At 43.3% G+C, this 18445-nt stretch overlaps 1 protein-coding gene across 7 annotated transcripts in view; it reads right to left on the minus strand.

The window, feature by feature from the left end:
* The window catches only part of Jak1 (Janus kinase 1), a 113309-nt gene that overhangs the window by 36235 nt on the left and 58629 nt on the right, over positions 1–18445 (minus strand). For 2 of the 7 annotated variants that reach the window (NM_146145.2, NM_013567.1), the window contains exons 2-4: positions 5575–5655; positions 3267–3465; positions 871–994 (exon numbers count right to left, since the gene is read on the minus strand). In NM_146145.2, the coding sequence (NP_666257.2) occupies positions 871–994; positions 3267–3465; positions 5575–5580 (329 nt within the window). In that variant the 5' untranslated portion in view covers positions 5581–5655. Of the gene's footprint in view, positions 1–870; positions 995–3266; positions 3466–5574; positions 5656–9567; positions 9773–10624; positions 10707–11220; positions 11358–18445 lie in introns of those variants that run through there. The other 5 variants (XM_030253263.1, XM_030253262.1, XM_030253264.1 and 2 more) reach the window with 5 other exon arrangements.

Genomic DNA, 18445 nt, shown 5'->3' on the forward strand with positions numbered 1-18445 from the left:
GGAAGGTGTTTCTAGGGTGACCTGGCACCTTCTTAGTGTCTGAGGTGATCTACTGCCTTAACCATATTTACACAGCTCAAGGTTCTTTTCAGAAAGGGCCTAGCCTACTTACAAGCTTCATGGCTAAGCATATATTAGCTTGTGCTTCACTGCCATCTAAAATGGTTTCATTCCCACAACATTTCCTCAATACACTTACAAAGTCAAAAGTGTGTATATGAATGGAAGCACCAGCCGTCTACGTGACCTTGGGACATTTAACAAAATCTCTGGTGTGGGAGAAAAGTGAACTGCTCATCAGAACACGAAGGATAAGAGCAACGAGAGTCCAATGTTGTCAGGAGTGGATCAAAGCACCACTCCCTGAGAGGAGGGCTGAGCACTTATTTCTGTTACCTCTTCAGGTGACATACAGATGCTTCTTAGCCACAGCCTTTAGTAGGAAACATTTTTATATCACAACTTAGTATATGCATATATATTTCACACCTCAGAAGTTTTAAAATACAATGACCTTAGAATACTAGGAGGGTGTGTGTGTGTTTAGTTCTTGTTTCTTTCTTTCTATTGTTTTTCAAGTGCTGGTTATAACCCATTATGTTAAACCTACAACCATGACTCACCGCGTGGAAAACTGCTAGAAGGCTTGAACTCTATCTAAAACAATCTTCATATCATGTCTATAAAACGTGAGAGGTGATCAAATTCACTCTGAATCGCACTGCAACACGGAAGGTGTCCCTTCTTGAATGAGAAGCAAACAAATAAAGTAACTCTACTACTTCTTCCTAAGTGACTGGGGCCCCGGCCAAACACTGCCCCAGGTAACACGAGCGAGGAACCCTCTGGCACCAGCTCTCTGTGCTATACCTCATGCGGTAGTGGAGCCGGAGAGACGTTTTGTCATCCACAGTGATGATTCGGTTCGGAGCGTACCAGAGCTTGGTGCTCTCATCGTACAGGGCGAAGAGGTTGTGACAGAGAGGAGAGATACCTGAGAAGAAAGGACATGGCTAAGTTACAGGCAGATGCACTTGGCCATCTGTTCCCAAAGAGCAACACACAACGATAAGGAATTCTCTCATCCAGAAACAATCTCTGTCACCTGCATCCTCTCAGCGCAGATGCAACTCTCAGCTATGTTCACTCAGGGGATTTTAATCATGTTAATCAAGAATCACAGCTCCCTAGGAGCATGTACGGTGGCTCCTGGCAAACCAAATTAAAGACATTTAAAAATAAAATGATACAGTTCTCATTACAGCAGTCTTACCAAACTTGGATTAAAAGAAAAAAGGGCTATCTCAGAGGCCCACAGATTCCATCTGATGTGCCCCTTTTAAATCACAGCAAGGGAACAGACATCTGAGGAAGGTAGGAATTCCTCAACCTGTTCCCTACAATTTTAAACAATTCTGACAGTGTGACTATACATTATATATGCAAAGTTGTTTCTGGCCACCATACAAACTACATATTAGAATAAATAAACACAGTGACTTTGTCAGTGATTAAAATGTATTATGGTTAATATTTAAACACACTTAAGTACTCTCTACATTATAATGTATTTATTCATATTAACTAGCAGGAAGAATTCTTAACAAAGCTGGCCCAACAGTGTTCCGCCTTCCCACTACACTCTGTGCTCCTTTAATAATAACCAGCCTGGTGGGGAAGACAGATTAGGAAATAGATGCCTTGCTTCTGGGCCTATCAGGAGCCAAACAACGAAAGCTACAAGAAAAACTTTCCGAGAGTTAGGTGAGAGTGTAAAGGAAAGCGCACTGCCCCATACCACTTACTGCAATCACCAATGAGAGCTATAAAAGTCTGTGACATTCAGTGTTTATGTATTTTCAAATTAACAGAAGACTTACCATCTATTCTCTACACACTGGTCTGAGGAACATATATCTCTACTGTCAGATCCTAACAAACTACCGTCTAGTGAGAGTTACTTAAAAATACGGCCTCCTTTTCCCACATTACACAGAGCTCTGTCCATTTAATGCCATGTAGCAGTACTAGGGTAGTAAGAGCCTACCATATTCTTCCCCTGTAACATAAAGACCCTTCTGTTGGTGTTCTGGTGTGTAAAGCACGTTAGGCAGAATGATGTGTATCGGGAAGTAAATGAGGCCTCCAGACAAGCTATGTTACTAGCAGGATCTTAAACTGACTACAACATTCCCACAATGTTGCTCTCAAAGCTAAAGGCCTAGGCAGAGCATGGCCCAGGCTCTGCAGCATCACAGCAAGTTAACCTCATCACGATAAGTAGATCTACAACAATCCTTTCCAAACGGCTTTATTGGAATACAGTTTGCCACTATAACCCACCTGTCCTACATGTATATTCCAATGGACTTGAGTAAACTCATGTGTGAGATAGGTGGCCGTTTTATGGCGCTTTGGCTTTACTTTACTTTCCATATAAAATGAGGTGGGTGAACACCATGCACCTCCATGCTGGAGGATGACGAAAGGAGATTTATTTTGTTAGGTACTTTGATCTCTCACATTAGCAATGGGCTAACTTTAAGTAAAGCAAGCCTCACTTTTTTTAAAAATTAATTTTTAGGTTAGTATACAAAGGTGTCATCATGGCATTTTTCAAACATAATGCATTTTTATAAACCAATCTCACTTTTAAAAGAATTGTGTCCTTTTCACAATGTAGCAAGACCAAGCCATGGGGCAACCCTAAAATTCTCACTTCAAAGTGGCAGAAGGGACCAAGTAAGAGGAGACCGGGCCAAACTCAAGGAATCTGAATGTTCAGCGATAGGTTAGGAAACAGAACTACTGAATTGATACACATTTGCACAGAACCTCAGCTAGTGCTGATGGCATCTCAATTATAGAGCTGTGAGAGAACAGAGAACAGAGCTTTGGCTGAGTGTGATGGTAAATACTTGTAATCCCAGTACCCAGTCGGTATCAGGAGGAATACAGCTTTGAGGCCAGCCTGGGCTATTTACTGAGTTCTAGAACATCCTGAACTATAACATGAGCCTGTCCCACAAGACTGAGCCTTACAGAAGGCAAGGGTCATTCCTTGGTATTCCACAGCTGTCTTGTTAATGATAAGGGAGAAATACACGTTTCAGTGAGAAGTGAAGGTCCAGGATTAGGAAACAAGGCAGGACCCTGGCTTCCAGAACTCACACCTTGCTCTCAGCAGAAATAAAAAGAGGAGAGGCTCCACATGTGCTTCTCCCAGTGTCCCAGTGCAGCCTCCCAGCCCTGCTGCCAGTACTCACTGCACTCCTGGGCGGCCCTGATGCACAGCTCCTCGGCTGTATACTCTCCGCTGCCCAGGCGGAGGGGCTCCCTGTCCAACAGATAGAAAGTCACCTCCACTCCAGGCTCAGGGACCACCTGCTTCACCTCAGTCTTCTTGAAGCTCCTCATTTTAGCACAGAACGCCATGGCATTGCAGTCCTCTTTTATATTTAGATACTGTCGGGAAGGAAGAGCAGACAATGTAGTCATTCCATGTGCTGTTTGCTATGGAGGAAAGCAAGCAGGCATCTGTGAGACTGGATGAGAACTCCTAGGCTTTTCCTTTCTGAATACTGAGACCAGACTTATAAGAGATGAAACCATAGAAATAATTAGTTATGCACAGTAACTAAGTAGCCAGACCATATTCTCAACAGTCAGAATAATCTTAAGCAGGATTTGAATTATCTTCTGTATTTGCATACTAGTTGTAGTTGGAAGCTCTCCTCTGGAGTCACTGATGTTAAAGGACTGAATATTGCTGCCTCTCCTGGGGTCATGTAACTTATAAGCAACCAACAGAAAGAATTAGTCTTTCCGGTCTCGGCGTTCGTTCTTGTCGTCATCTGAGGCACTGTACACAAAGCGACTACCACTCAGGCACTATAAATCACATGGAAGGGCCATGAAAGTTGATGACTAGGGACAGGTCCCTGTCACTGGAGGGAAGCAGGAAGACAAGCATCTCATGCAAGGAAAGACCCACAGGTAAGCTCTTTGCAGGAAAACCTCACAAGGCCCTCAAAACAAGTGGGCCAGGACTAAAGTAGCAGTCCTGGACATTGAGTCCAGCCAAGGGCAACGGAGGAAGAGAGCAAGGGGAACCCCACATATCCTTGCAGCCCTTGCAACACCAATGACCTCCCAGCCATTTTCCTGTCCCCAAAGTATTTCCTTCCTGCCTGCCAGCCTCAGCTTCACTTGAGTGCCCAAGTGTTATCTCAGTAACACAGATCAGACCTTCTGCTAGTTACTCATTATCTACACACTCCTGATTGGCTGGCCCCTCACCCCATCTCCTCTCACTTCTAGATGCTTGAAACCCAAGCCACCAGGTATCCTGTCTCTTCACACCACCCATTCTTCCCCCTGTGCCATCTCTGCATATAATGATTCCACTAGTGAAATACACTTGCCTCTTACCCTTCATGGCAAAGTTCAATCTTCAGAAAGCTGCCCACACTAGCACTTCCATCAAGATTGCTTCACTGGGCCCCAGTTGTACCCTTAAGCTGATGCTATCTCTCCTGTGCTCCCAAAGTAATCACACTAGCCACACCTGTGTGTGGGTGTGTGTGTGTGTGTGTGTGTGTGTGTGCGTGTGCGCGTGTGTGTGAGAATCTCTGAGCATAACAGCTGTATTTATCTTTTATACCCAGTATGAAACAGAGAGGCTTGCCTACAGTGGGCACTTGGGAGAGGATACAAGGAACTCCCCAGACATGAGGAGTCCTACACAGCATATCCTGTCGTAACTCTCAGCACCAAATCCATTTGCTTAGTCTATCAGCTGTCGTGGGGTTAGGAAGCGAGATAATTTAAAAGGGACACCATCCAGGTATTCAATTTTAATTTATAATATCCCAAGTAATCTAAAAACCAGAATCTTCTTGAAATCGGTCTGAAGACTAAGCTAATGACTTACCCTACAGTAGGTGAAAAAGCCCAGCACTTGATCACACTGAAAAACCAAGATGAAAATCAACAGTGTTTTAAGCCTGCTTCACAGTGTAAGGCAAAAGAAATCTCTGTCTTAGAGATTCTTTGTAGATAGTGCTATGAGCAACAGCAAGAAAATGCCCAGTGATAACTTCTGACAGGAGAGGGTCTACTATACAAGGTATCTCTCCAGCTGCTGGAACTGTAGTCATAAAGGTACATGACCAGCACTGGATGACTTCAGTGAAAGAGCACAACAGGTGTACTGGGGCCTGAGAGTAACAACGTGCATTGAAACCTAGAAGAACAGATGAGACCCTGGTAACAGTATAGCTGTCCTGGAGAGGTTACAAGAGAACTTCACTTTACTTCCTGGATTTTTGCAGTGAAGAAATGTTTAAACTAGCATATCCAACACTGGGAATGAATAATATACAGATTAGACAGACAGTCAGGTCAGAACACAGACAGTTCTACAGGCTGGGTGTCACGGTTTAAGGCCAGGTGCAATAGTATAGCCATAATCTCTATACTAGGTAGGCTGAGATGGGAGGATCTTAAGTTCATAGAGTATGGACTTCCAAGTAAGGCCCTGCCTAAAAGAATAAAAGAAGGAAATGTGCATACCTGCATTTATTCGGTTGTCCAGTGTCCCTGAAAGCAGACTGGATTTTCTTCTTTACCTTCCAAAGCCCATTCAGAGCTGATCTAGAGACAAAAATAAATCAAATCAGAGGTTATTAGATTTAAAAATAAGAAGGTATTTTCACTAAGGAAACAGCAGAGCCCATACGTGTAGGAAAGTGCATTTAGAAGAAAGGGGCAGGCAATGACTAAGAGAGACACTGGGAAGGCAGAGTCAAGAAAGGAAGGCAGCACTTTTGCTTCCAGGTGTAGAGTGCCCTGTCCTCTGAGCAGCCATCTACGCCTCTCTCCCGATGCCAGGAGTGCCAGTGCAGACACCAAAGGAGCTCATCCCTACAAAGGGTCTTTCCAACAGCAGCTGTCAGTGGATGGACTCAAAGTTGGCTTCTATTTATTAGTTAGAACATTTTTATCAGAATCTGCTTGTAGAAAAGTACAGCTCTGGCCAGCACAAGGCAGGGATGAGCAAGGAAGCAAGAGATGAAAGTGGTTAGCAGCAGTCTCCATCATCTTACATCATCACCACGGGAAACAACATGAACAAAAACCCAAAAGCAAGAGAGTACCACAGGACCTGTTGTGTTCCTCCCACTCATTTGCTGATAGGCTAGAGATAGTAGAAGAATCCTTCCTGCATTGGCTGAGGCTTTAGTAAAAATTATTGATGGTGGGAGCTAGAGAGATGGTTCAGCACTTAAGAACATTTGTTCTTGCAGAGGACCTGCACAGTGCACAGCAGCATCCACATGTGTCACATAACCATCCACAACTCTAGTTCCTGGGGATCTGAAGGTAAACACATGATGCTTAAACATATACTCAAGCAAAATATTCTAGCCACAAAACATAAAATAAGTTTTTAAAAAGTAATAACCAATAGGCCAAGCAGGAAATTTTGTGTGTAAATTTTGATATGACAACTTCTGTTTGGCAACTAGGATACAAGTACCTTCAAAAATACTGAAATAACAAGTCAGTTTTCCTTTACCTTTAAAAAAAATGACAATACAGGACAAGTGCTTGAAGACTACTAGTAGATACACTGTTTCATGTGACACTGGAAAATCACTAAATGATAAGTCTGTGCTTTGTGCAGAACCAGGGCTTCAAAAGCCACAGTTAGAAGTCTTCCATCCACTTTGCATGGCTTTCCATATCGTAAAATGAACTAACTAGGAAAAGAGCAAGTTGGTCCCTGCCCATGTGGAGCTTATCACCTGCAGAACAGTAGAACAAGACAGAGACAGACAGACAGACGGACAGACAGACAGACAGACAGACAGCATACACAGTGTGATACAGCCTGGGGCTCAGGGAAGCAGGAATACAGAACTGAAATGTGATGGTTGGGAAGAGAGTGAGAGAGGAAAGTTGAAAGCACCAGCAGGTGAAGGCAGTCTGAGCAGAAGCATCAGCGTGTGCAAAGGCTGGCAGTGAGAACGCTCGTCTGGGGAAGCCTACATTATTCCTTTTCACACTGGGCATGAGCAAAACTTGCTAAGGGCACAGCTGCATGCCTTTACCAGGCACGGAACTCTGCTTTCAAACACAAAGAAACTTGTTCTAAACCAGGAAAGGCTCATAGACTTAGAGCCCTTTAGAGCAGAAGAGATTTTACTGGTCCCACCAGGCCAAGGTTCCTTCTATGGGGGCTACTGCATAGACACTTTTAGTACTTACTAATCTGCTCCTACAACCAGGATGCCATGACAACCTATAACCATGGCAAACGTGTTTACCATTCTTCAATATCTGCTGCAAACAGCACTATCCAGAAAGCACCATCTGAAACAGCAATACTAGTGTATCTCATCTTCAAGCTGACCTCCAGTGCTGTAGCTCAGATTTGTAAGACAATCTGAACTCTGAGAAACAAGGTTAGCTACAGGATTCTTAGACAGTACACAATTTTACTCTGGCATTTTGCATGCTGAATTAATACAATGAACTCTTAGAGAACTGACATTCTAATAATAAAAAATAAGTCACACAGCATTTAAAAAGCATGCTCAGACCTACACTAAGCAACTCAAGCATAGCACTATGGATCTACTTTCAAGAAAGGATGGCTGCCCCTATTCATGATGACAAGTCATTTTGGTGTTACATTTGTACAATGGCTTCATCCAAGAAACATTTCAAAAATAAGCCAGACTCTGATTTACCTGGTCACTTGTAGAGAAAGCAGAAAAGGAGTAAAATCATTCATTGGCTTCAAAAACCAAGTCAAGTTTCTCACTACAAGAGAACATCTGCTGTGCCAAAAACACGGGCCAGCAGTAATCATAGAATGTCATTTAAAAGACACACTTTACTGAGAACTTCAAATAATTGTCAAGCTTAGAAAATGGAACCAATAAAGATGAGCAACCCATAGTGTCTAGGTGAAAAGCAGTGAGCTTGTCTGCCTATTATACAAGCAAAGATGTAAAAGAAAAATAGCCGTCATTCAGTGGTAGAGAGTTACTTTGTTGGTTTATGCAGGACAGAAATCAGAGACATTCTACAGACTTCTCGATTCTTTATCACCGTCTTATGTATGTGGCAGTATCTCTGATAGTTTCTGACTGATGGACAAGTAAAACAAACAAAACAGTTTTGTGAGTCTAAACACAGCCAACTCAAAACCACTTCCAAACAGGCAAAGTTCCAGCACCTTCTATATGACAATCCACATAGCTCCTGAAGTTTTAATATTTGTATAAGGGATACAGAGACTACTGAATTTTAGATGGAAGGCAAAACAGAAAGTGAACTAGACAGTTCTAATGCTCCAGAACGCTATCATCAAGTGTACCCGAGCCAAAGGCCAATGCCAGCTTTGTCTAGCAAAAAGACTGAGTCATAACTAAATCAAGGATAAAAATCTAAACAAAACACTGCATGTCCTAGGTGATTTCCACTGCAGAGACTATCTTTCCAGGTGCCATGGTAGATGCCTTTTAACCCCAGCACTTGGGAGGCAGATGCCTCTTTGAGTTAGAGTCCAGTCTGTTGTAAATACTGACTTTCAAAAAGATAAGATCTAACCTACAGTGAGTTATTTTAAGGAATCAAAAACCTTTCTAAAGCAGAAAATAGCAATACAATGTTGACAAATTCAGAGAAAATGAAAAAATACATATATATAATTTCGAATACTCCAGGCTGGGAGCCTGCTGGGAAGAACGCAGAATAAACAGAATCCTGGTCCCACACTGAGGAATAGTCTGCTGAAGGTTAAGTACAAAGGCTGGAGTTCTAGTGACCTGAATGACTTGAATCTGGCTTCCCTGGCAAGTTACTTAACATCCTCAATATTCACAGTACAAGTGAAGAGATAAAAATAGGATTTATTTCACAGGACCGGCAGGAGCTAAATATCACAAAACAGAATTCAACTCTCAGGAAACCTTTGATTTTGACCATAATTTCTGTTCATCTGATTATGGTTATGGATACAGTTCTGGTCAAGGAGGAGCCCCAATATGCACAAAGTGACTTCACAAATTATGACAGAGTAAACCACTGGAACTTCAATCTGTAGGAAGTCTGAGCTATGTTGGGCTAATCAGTATGAGGGACAGCAGTCCTAATGTGCAGCTCCGGACTCAAGGACCTTGCCCTTTCCTTCAGTCGCCACCACCCTGTCTTCTCTGGCTGTTTAGTAGTTTTCAATCTAGCATCCACCTCGGACACTGATGTCATTGCAAGTCTTCTAAAGGTACTGTCAAAAAGAACCCATCAAGCTGGGTGTGCTGGCACAGGCCTATAATCTAGCACCCAGGAGGCTTGGAGGCTCACAAATTCCAGACTAGCATAGGCTACAAAGTAAGTTTGAGGTTAACCTGTTCTGTACAGCAAGGCCCTGTAGCAAACAAACGGGAGCTGCAAAGTCATTAACTGCCCCACCCTGACTATGCTCCAGCCCACCCCTCCAGCATGGCAGCCACCCTAGAGGAATAGCAGTGTTCTGCTTCCTCAACACAGGCCTACCTTGCCTGGACATGGAACTTTCTTAAGGTCTTCACACACACAGGCCAGGAAAACCATCTGCTGTCTTCCAGTTGCACGACCAGTGCCTCCTACCCACAGCATTACAGAAAGACTTTCTCTGTCTCTCCCGAGACCCCAGCACTTCGTTTCGAGATGGGTAACATTCTGCTGAGAGCTCAGCAAGAAACCGTAAAGCTGCTGGATTCTAGCCAAGAGAATGACATAATATAAATACAAAACTTGCATTTTTCCCTGTCAACGAGTCAGAATTATAGCTTTTCTCTATGCCATTCCTGTCACACAGAATCACTTACTTCTAACTATAGCAGCGATTCCAGGAATACCACACAACAGTAAATGCTGCTTCATTTACAATAAACTTCTAGGGATGAGCAAATGATCAATGCCAAGTCAATGGGTCGGCTCTGCCTTGTTCCCAAAGAACCTGCTTTAGTCAAAGAGGAGGTCTCTGACAGAGCAAACAGTACTTTGTTTAATTAAAGTCAGTAAGTGTCTTCCTAAAAGCCACACTGCATCAAGATGCTGGGCAGCTCCATTTTGCTTTACTTTCCCTCTTTTAAACTAATTAGCATTAATGTATCTATAATGTTATTAAAGAGGCCATGATAAGATTTAGAGAAGCCATCTCCACAGTTCTCCTCGAGGTCAAAACTATGGTGGCAGAAGTGGATAAGCAGAAAGGGGAAGCAGGGCCAGGCTTGGCAGCACAGCCTGTCATCCCAGCACTTAGGAAGAGGGGGCAGAATAACCATGAGGTTGAAGGCAGCCAGAACTCCAAGGCAAGTGCCAAGCCTGGATTACATAATGAGGCCATGTCTCTAAATGGTGCTGGGGGAGGGGTGGAAGGGAGACGATGGACAGATACCTGGTCTCACTCAGCACTTCCTAGACACTTATCTAAAGTACTTGAAGCATCTGTCCCATAACAATAAAGCCTAGCATTTATTTACACATTCTGTCCCTAGTAGAGGCTTTCAAATCTTTGACAATATTGAGGATTCACAGTTCCTTCAACACATGAAAAGGCCTGGCTTACGACATTCCAGGGATCAACTGCCAGTAAGTAGCACACCTCCTTGTCCAATGCCTTGCTGGATTCCTCCTGGAAAAGATGCAGGCTGCAAGAGATCCAAAGACAAACAGGGAACACAGCATGTTCACCAAAGCCTTGAGGCTTACTTCCAGCTATTAAAACAAACAGGAGCCTCACTATCTGGAGGAACACTTAGTAGGATGCCAAGAACTGGCAGTAGGGAGTGTGTCGTCAAGAAGGCACAGTGTAAGGCTTGGGCTTGGATGTCACCTGGGAGAGGAGCAGCTCCCAGCCTGGAAACATCAAAACTGAGAAGGGGAGATAGGTGTACAACTGTTCTGGAAAAGAGCGGGAAGAAAAGAAAGGACGCCCAGCATGGCATCAGCCTGGACCAGGAAGATGGGGAAGGAGCACATAGGAAAAAACTGGAAGGAGTGGATATTACGGAAAAACAGGGAAGGCTGCAAAAAACTCTGCGCCAGCCTGTCCCGGAGAGACAAATGGCCAGGTCTTGCCTAGTTTTGAGCAAACCTTCTAGGATCTCAAGACTCAAGTTCTGCAAGGTGAAAAAGTACTGGATGGGCTCTAGGGCTCCCTACCAATGGAAGTATCTTCTGCATAAGCGCGAGGAGCTCCGTTCAGATTTCCAGCACCCATGGAACAGCACGGTAGTGCCCAGCTTCCAGGCAAGCACAGGAGAAGGGCAGAGAGGAACCCATGGTGCTCACTGCACAGCCTAGGGAAAATGATGCCTGAAGTTGGCCTCTGGACTACACACACATGTACATGTGCAAACAAATGTGCAAGTCCATACACAGGGGAGAGGGCAAAGCAAATATGGGAAAGTATATTGTGCCACAAGTTGACAAATTTTTACTAATGTTATTTCAACAATGTCATGAAAACAAGGTCACAGAACCTTGCTTGCCGTCAAAGCCCTTGGCTTTGCCTGAAGGAAACCACACTTTGACCACTTGGCATTCTCAGGTACAAACCTGTCACTTCTTAGTAGGTAGGGGGAGAATGAGAGTGAGGGGACGGCCCCCACTGCTGGCACCACAACCATGGCTCATCAACACCACCAGCTGGGCACTCTGCTTCCTGCATGGTTCCCTGAACACTCAGTACCCAGAAGGGAAGACTACCTCAGCCCTGCAGCCTTGTGGAAGACCACCTAGGAGACCCCGCAAGCAATTCAGACAGATGAGGAGCTGGGAAAGTCCCCAGCACATCTACTGCGATCTAACATAAGTTGGCTGCTGCCTCAAAATAAGATTTAAATAAGAAAGTCAGAGAAAATGGAAGAAAAAAATTTCCCTCCAGGGACCCCAGCATTTCTCAGTCAAGAAATTATGATCAATATTTATGGTTACACTTCTTTCTTCTTCCAGGCTGGAGATCAAACCCAGGGTTCCACCCAGTCAAAGCAAACACATCCACCACACACACACACACACACACACACACACACACACACACACACACACACACAGGTCTTAAACTAACTGCAGTCACAGCTCTGAGCAGATGGCACTGGTGCCATACAGAGCACCTCAAGGCTCCAGCCTACTGCAGCAGCCGGTAGAGCTGAGACCACCCTTCTCTTCCCTACTCCATACCCATTTCCTTCAGCACAGCTGCAAGTTCACTCTTTATATCTGCAGTGAGACTGCAATCCAAAAATGCAAAAAGGAAAAAGAGTCTAACCCTCACTGGGTGCCATTCACTAGTTTCAATGCTACCCTATTTTCTTCCATCTAATATTCTTTTAAAATGCTGAAGACTGAAAATAGATTTCACATTCCACTAAGGAACAAGGATCTACAGTTTGAAAATCACTAGTATAAAATACTCAACAAAATTACAAAGAGTAAATTTTTCCCTATTCCCATCTTTATTTAATATGTGCATCTGCCCAGCTGAGTATAAAACAGCAAGCCACACTTCCTCTGGAGCTCACCTAATTGTTCTTCACCCACACTAGGAAGCTAAAGACACTGCAACATAACTTTCTGGGTAGGGCCTGAACACAAGAGAACTCCGTCTTCACTAGTGTCCCCTCCTAGATAGTTACCTTCTAGGGTCAACCATGGTTCCCCAGAGCGCTAGAAACTACATCTCAAGGCTGGAGACCCATTTGAAGTTCTGCCAATTGCCCCTATCCTTACCTGTGGTGTATTTCCACATATGGTCACACTTCCCAGTGAGTCTTGACAGAACTTGACAAGCTCAAACTCTATGTTATTTACCTTGCATCTGGTCAAAAATTTGACCATACTTCAACCATCTTTCCACTGGAAAAGGGAGAGCAGTCTAGTGTGTGGCTGTCAACAGGAACTATGGGTGAGTTGTGAGTTCTGGGTGGCAAGTGGTATAATTAGAAGTCATTAATTATTTCTTAACTAGAAAAGGTACCCAGAGGCATCTGTCCTGAGGTAAAATTAACTTAATGAGACACTTTGAGATCTTGTGGTGAGGTTCCACATAGGTCTACAGCATGCCTACATCTATCACTCTGGTCAAAAACCTTGGTCTATCTAACAGATAACCCTTCAATTGACTGGCTATTCCATTTACTTTTTCTGCTTTTTGGTTGAGGGTGAAGGACAAGGCAGGAAAATGATACAAACCCCAGCCACAGTGTGTCTGGTCTGTATTTTCTATGGAATCAAAGTATAAAAAGAGGACGAGGATGGATGGTTTGAAGAAAACATTATGGTAGGGTATAAATGCCTAACTGGGTTAATATAGCTAGAGAAATACCTCACTGACTCCTGCACCTCTTTAAATAACACAAACGCAGAGTCATCAGGTAAAGTCTGCATGCAGCTTAGTGGGAAGAACAGAACACAGTAAAATAGTCATCAAAGCCACACCTCCTAATGAGGCACAGTGACTGATTGCCAAATGTACAACACACCTGACCAAGACCAAAGAGAATGCTGTCAGTGAGCACAGAAGGTGCTAACAGTCAAACCCAAAAATTCTGAGGGGAACCAACATGGGGAATTTGGTCAGGACAAGAAGAACCTTAACACCTTGGTTCAAGCAGCTTTTAATTTTCTGCAAATGAATTTTCTCTTGCAATAAGGATAATCCTAAGTGTTTAGTTTATTTTTTAATTCTGTAGAAGATAAATACAGATGATAGATAGGTAAGTGATAGACAGATAACAGATATATATGGCAGACAGATATGTCTGGCAAAATACCTGGCCCATGGAAAGAATGCAATGCTCTGACCACTGCAAAGGAAGTGGATAGAACATGAATGGAGCCTTTAGGGATGGGAAGACACAAGAAATGTGAGAATACAAGCTGATTATGGGAAATACTCTAAACAAGAAAACTAGGAAGAGAACAAGAAGACAGAATGGCAAAGCATAAAACCCTGACTGAGGCTGAACAGAAGTATACAGAGATCAGACAAAACTAAGGGAGAAGTCTGGCCCAGGTTCCAGAGGAGCCCAAGTGCCCACTAAGGAATTGGCCTTTTTCCTACAGATCCATCTCCTGAGAACATGCAACCCCCTTCAGCACAAGCAAATCCTGTATGCATACACGTGCTGTGTGAGGGCAGGGACTCAGAAGGTAGCAGGGAAAGTACATGCACAGGATTCTTGAAGACTGATGAAAATGGCATGCGTCCTTCCAAGCATCACTTCACTAACAGATGCACATCCGTTGCACTACCATGCTGAGAGCTCCCCTACCCCACAACCCCCACCCAACCCTGGCACCAGCTCTGGAGTAAATATCCAGAGACAACAAAAGTGAGCTCAGCAAATAACCTCAAATATCATTTGTATATTTCACTCACAATGTGCACATGCACGCACGCACGCACGCACGCACGCACGCATGCAGGCACACACAAAACATTTGGTTGGATAAAATAAAATGAGACGCTAGAGGTTTTCTGTGAGTCAAGTGTAAATGTGAATGAGTCAGAACTTTCCCACAGCTTTGGTCCTGACTGAAGGGCAGGGTTGGGGCTTCACTGACAGACAGTCTAAGACAGCATTCCACAGCTGGTGACTCAACCTCCACTGATCCTGCAGCCCAGATATGCATGCTCGGGAGGCTGCTCCTAGGAGTAAGTGAATTACTTTTACCACACATTCTCCTAACACAGAGTCAGAAGTCAGAGGACAGGACATCTACTACTCAGTAGTGCGGCTCACCCAGACCTAACCTTCCTACCCAGAATTCAATGCTCTGATAACAAACAGACATGCAATCTTTTCAGATCTCTGAATATGGCTGTGTGTACAAAACTTATGTTGAGTGAAATTGTATCTGCCTTTGTTGGCTCAGAATCCCTCTCAGACCTTCTCAGGTCTTCACCTTGGGATCTGACCAATTTCACTTGAGCAGAACTGGGGAGAGTGAAGTTGCAACTAATGGGGCTCTAGCTGCCATTCCGACCCTGTCGTTCTGTTCCAGGAGTATGTAACAGGTTTCATCACCTATCAGGGTCTCTGATGAGTGCCCAGCCAGGTATGATGACTTCTGAAACCTCACTGAAGCAGTGTTCCACATAATCCAGCTGTGGACAGATTGGCAAGTGTGTGCTACAAACCCAGGCCCCTAAATAAAATCAGAACTTCCATGATGCCACCAAAATAAATTCCAATAAAGGCACGTCTACTTCTGAGCATTTCTCTAAGAGAATACCAAAGAGCAACATCAGCTCAACTGTTTGTGTCCACAGACAAATGCAAAAATCAATAAATGCAGCCAGATGCATTATATATAGCATTATTGAGTACTGAGCATAGGGCCTCAGAAGTACTAGACAAGTACTCTACCACTGAGCTACATCATCAGCCCTCCCTCCCCTTAAACAAGTTTCTATCTTGAGACAGGATTTCACTAAGAGGCCAGGCTCTGAAGAGGCAGAAACGGTAAATGTCTGTCAGCAGATAACCAGGAGATGGGTGGATACACAGTATGACATGCTGCAAAATAATAAAATTCAGGTAATATGGTACAAAATCATGGGAGTCTAAGAGAAATAAGTCTAATATTAGACTTATTTAAACTCTTTAAATTAATTATTTAGAGTAGTCAAATTCAGAGCTAAGTTTTGGGGCACCCATAGGATTTGGACAATGGGGAATAAAGGTTGACCATTTTATGATGAAGTAAGTCTAGAAGGATTACATGGCTTAATGCCAATGACTTACACACATCATGTACAACATACAGTGTTTAGATTGATAATTTTATGCTCATTTTGGTACACACAAAAACACTAGAGGAATATGGTCCCCCACTGATATGGAAACCTATTCCAGAAAGACCAGTTCTTTGAGTAGACATGATGCATCCCCTGGGTTCACCTTAATATGATATACCATAACAAAACAAAAGAAAAAAGTTGTCTAGGTATAGTGACTCATGCCTGTAACCCCATCCTAGGAGGCTGAAGTAAGTGCATCATGAGTTTCAGGCCAGCTTTTCGCATGAATGGATGAAGAAAGGAGTAAGGCATGATGGGGGCCAGAAAGTCTCATGGTTTAGAATCACAGAAGTGCAGCCTAATTGTGGCTTTTCATTCACAGGTTATGTCAACTTGGACACAAACCCTAAGTCTCCAAGCCTCTTTTGTCTATAAACTAAAAACATTATCTTGTTTCTCCATGTTGGCTGTATTATAAAGCCATTGGTAGGAAAAAGAGGACTGTATGGTGACCCTAACTGACACTTCTTGTAAAAGTTATTTAGGGCAACCACTTTTGTTCTAATCTGCACACCTGACTTGGAGCAAAGATCTTGCCCAGAACTATCCCATAGATGATCACGGTTCAAAATCTCATCTGTGCTTTCTTCATGGAGCATCCCGGTTTCCCAGGAAAGCTCCTTGAGAGCACAGACAAGATCACTTTTACTTTACCACCTGCAAACACAGTTCACTGGTCCCATGTCCTGAACCCTTGAGGTATGTATTTGTTCAACATTTACTGAAATGATTTTACATGGCAGGCACTAAACTAGATAAAAAAGGAGTAAGAAAAATAAAGCCTTTCATATGGAAACACTTTTTAAAGGTTGGTGTAATTAGTAAATCAGAGGCAGAAAATGTCATAGCTATTGGTGACATTAGTGACTAATTCATTCTACCTACTCATATTACAAATGAGGACACAGACCATAAAAAAGTAAAATATCAAGCTTAATTTACATGAAATGACTTAACCAAAGAATCATCCCAAGCCACATTTGCTGGAACTCTTCACAATTCAATGCAGTGGTGTTTGTCCTAGGGCACAGTGCAGAGAGAGAGAGAGAGAGAGACAGAGAGACAGAGAGACAGAGAGACAGAGAGACAGAGAGACAGAGAGACAGACAGAGACAGAGAGACAGAAAGAGAGGAGGGAGAGAATCAATAGTAAAATAAATAAATATAAATAAATAAAAACTAATGGAGGAGCTAGAGAAAGCACCCAAGGAGCTAAAGGGATCTGCAACCCTATAGGTGGAACAACATTATGAACTAACCAGTACCCCGGAGCTCTTGACTCTAGCTGCATATGTATCAAAAGATGGCCTAGTCGGCCATCACTGGAAAGAGAGGCCCATTGGACACACAAACTGTATATGCCCCAGTACAGGGGAACGCCAGGGCCAAAAAAATGGGAATGGGTGGGTAGGGAAGGGAGGGTATGGGGGACTTTTGGGATAGCATTGGAAATGTAATTGAGGAAAATATGTAATAAAAAATATTAAAAAAAACTAATGAGTTAAACAGAGTTAAATAATTCTTAACAGCAAGAGTCACAAGCATTTGACATCACATGGATGTGAGTATTCAACTTCTGCCAAATTCTTTCTCAAGAGCCCTCTTTTCTAAAGATGGGGAAATGACACAAGAGTATCATTCTTTAACATAAACTGGCCTCAAATTTTCAACCCTCCTGCCTCAGCCTCAGCTTCCTGAGTGCTAGGACCACAGGTATGTACCACAATGCTAGGGACCTCTTCTTTGATGGAATGGGTAGTTGAAAGAGTCTATCAGATGGTCTCTGTACCCTCTTGCATTTAAATTCCTAAAGTTCATCAGAGAGGGTCTTATCTCCTGGGTACATGACAAAGCACAGATTTCAGAGATGACATCCATCATCTCTTTCCTCCCCCCTAACCTGTACTTGTTCACATAACACATCCTAAAATGATACAGACAGAGGCAGGAGTTCAAATCTAATACTTCAATACTATCAGAGCAGACTTCAAAAGCAGGCAAAATGGAAGTTTTTGTATTGTTACTTCTCGTAAATGTTCTAGAATTAAATGCCTAGGGAAGGTGACATTTATCTGTTACTCAGTAGTCCAACTCCTTAGGACAAATCTTTGAAGTTATGCTGAGAGCAGGGGGGGCATAAAGGCAGAAGCACAAGGAAAGAGACACTAAGTGCCCAGGGAATGAGGACCTTCCAGGAGCCCCTCCCAAATGATCTCAGCTTCCATTAGCATAGATTTTAGTTTTCTCCTTTGGCCTACTTGATTTTCCTGTCTCTACCCCAATCTCTCTACATGTCTTGTCTTTTCACCATGGGATTGGCTGAGTTATATGACACACTGGCAGTGAGCCACAGCGTCTTCCCAGAACAGAGCCCACTTTTCAGGAAACCCTGCCTGGTTTCCAGAGCCAGAGGATGGCAGAGAGGGGAAGAGCTGAGTGGGGAAATGGCAAGTTCTAACAGCATTTAGGGATTTGGGAGCCTTAGCATGTATCTATTCATAAAAACATGCTACCAACTCTATGCAATCCATAACTAATACACATATATCTTGCAAATATATTTATCTTCATATACATTTT

Source organism: Mus musculus, chromosome 4, assembly GCF_000001635.26.
Source record: "Mus musculus strain C57BL/6J chromosome 4, GRCm38.p6 C57BL/6J".
NCBI classification, from domain to species: Eukaryota; Metazoa; Chordata; class Mammalia; order Rodentia; family Muridae; genus Mus; species Mus musculus.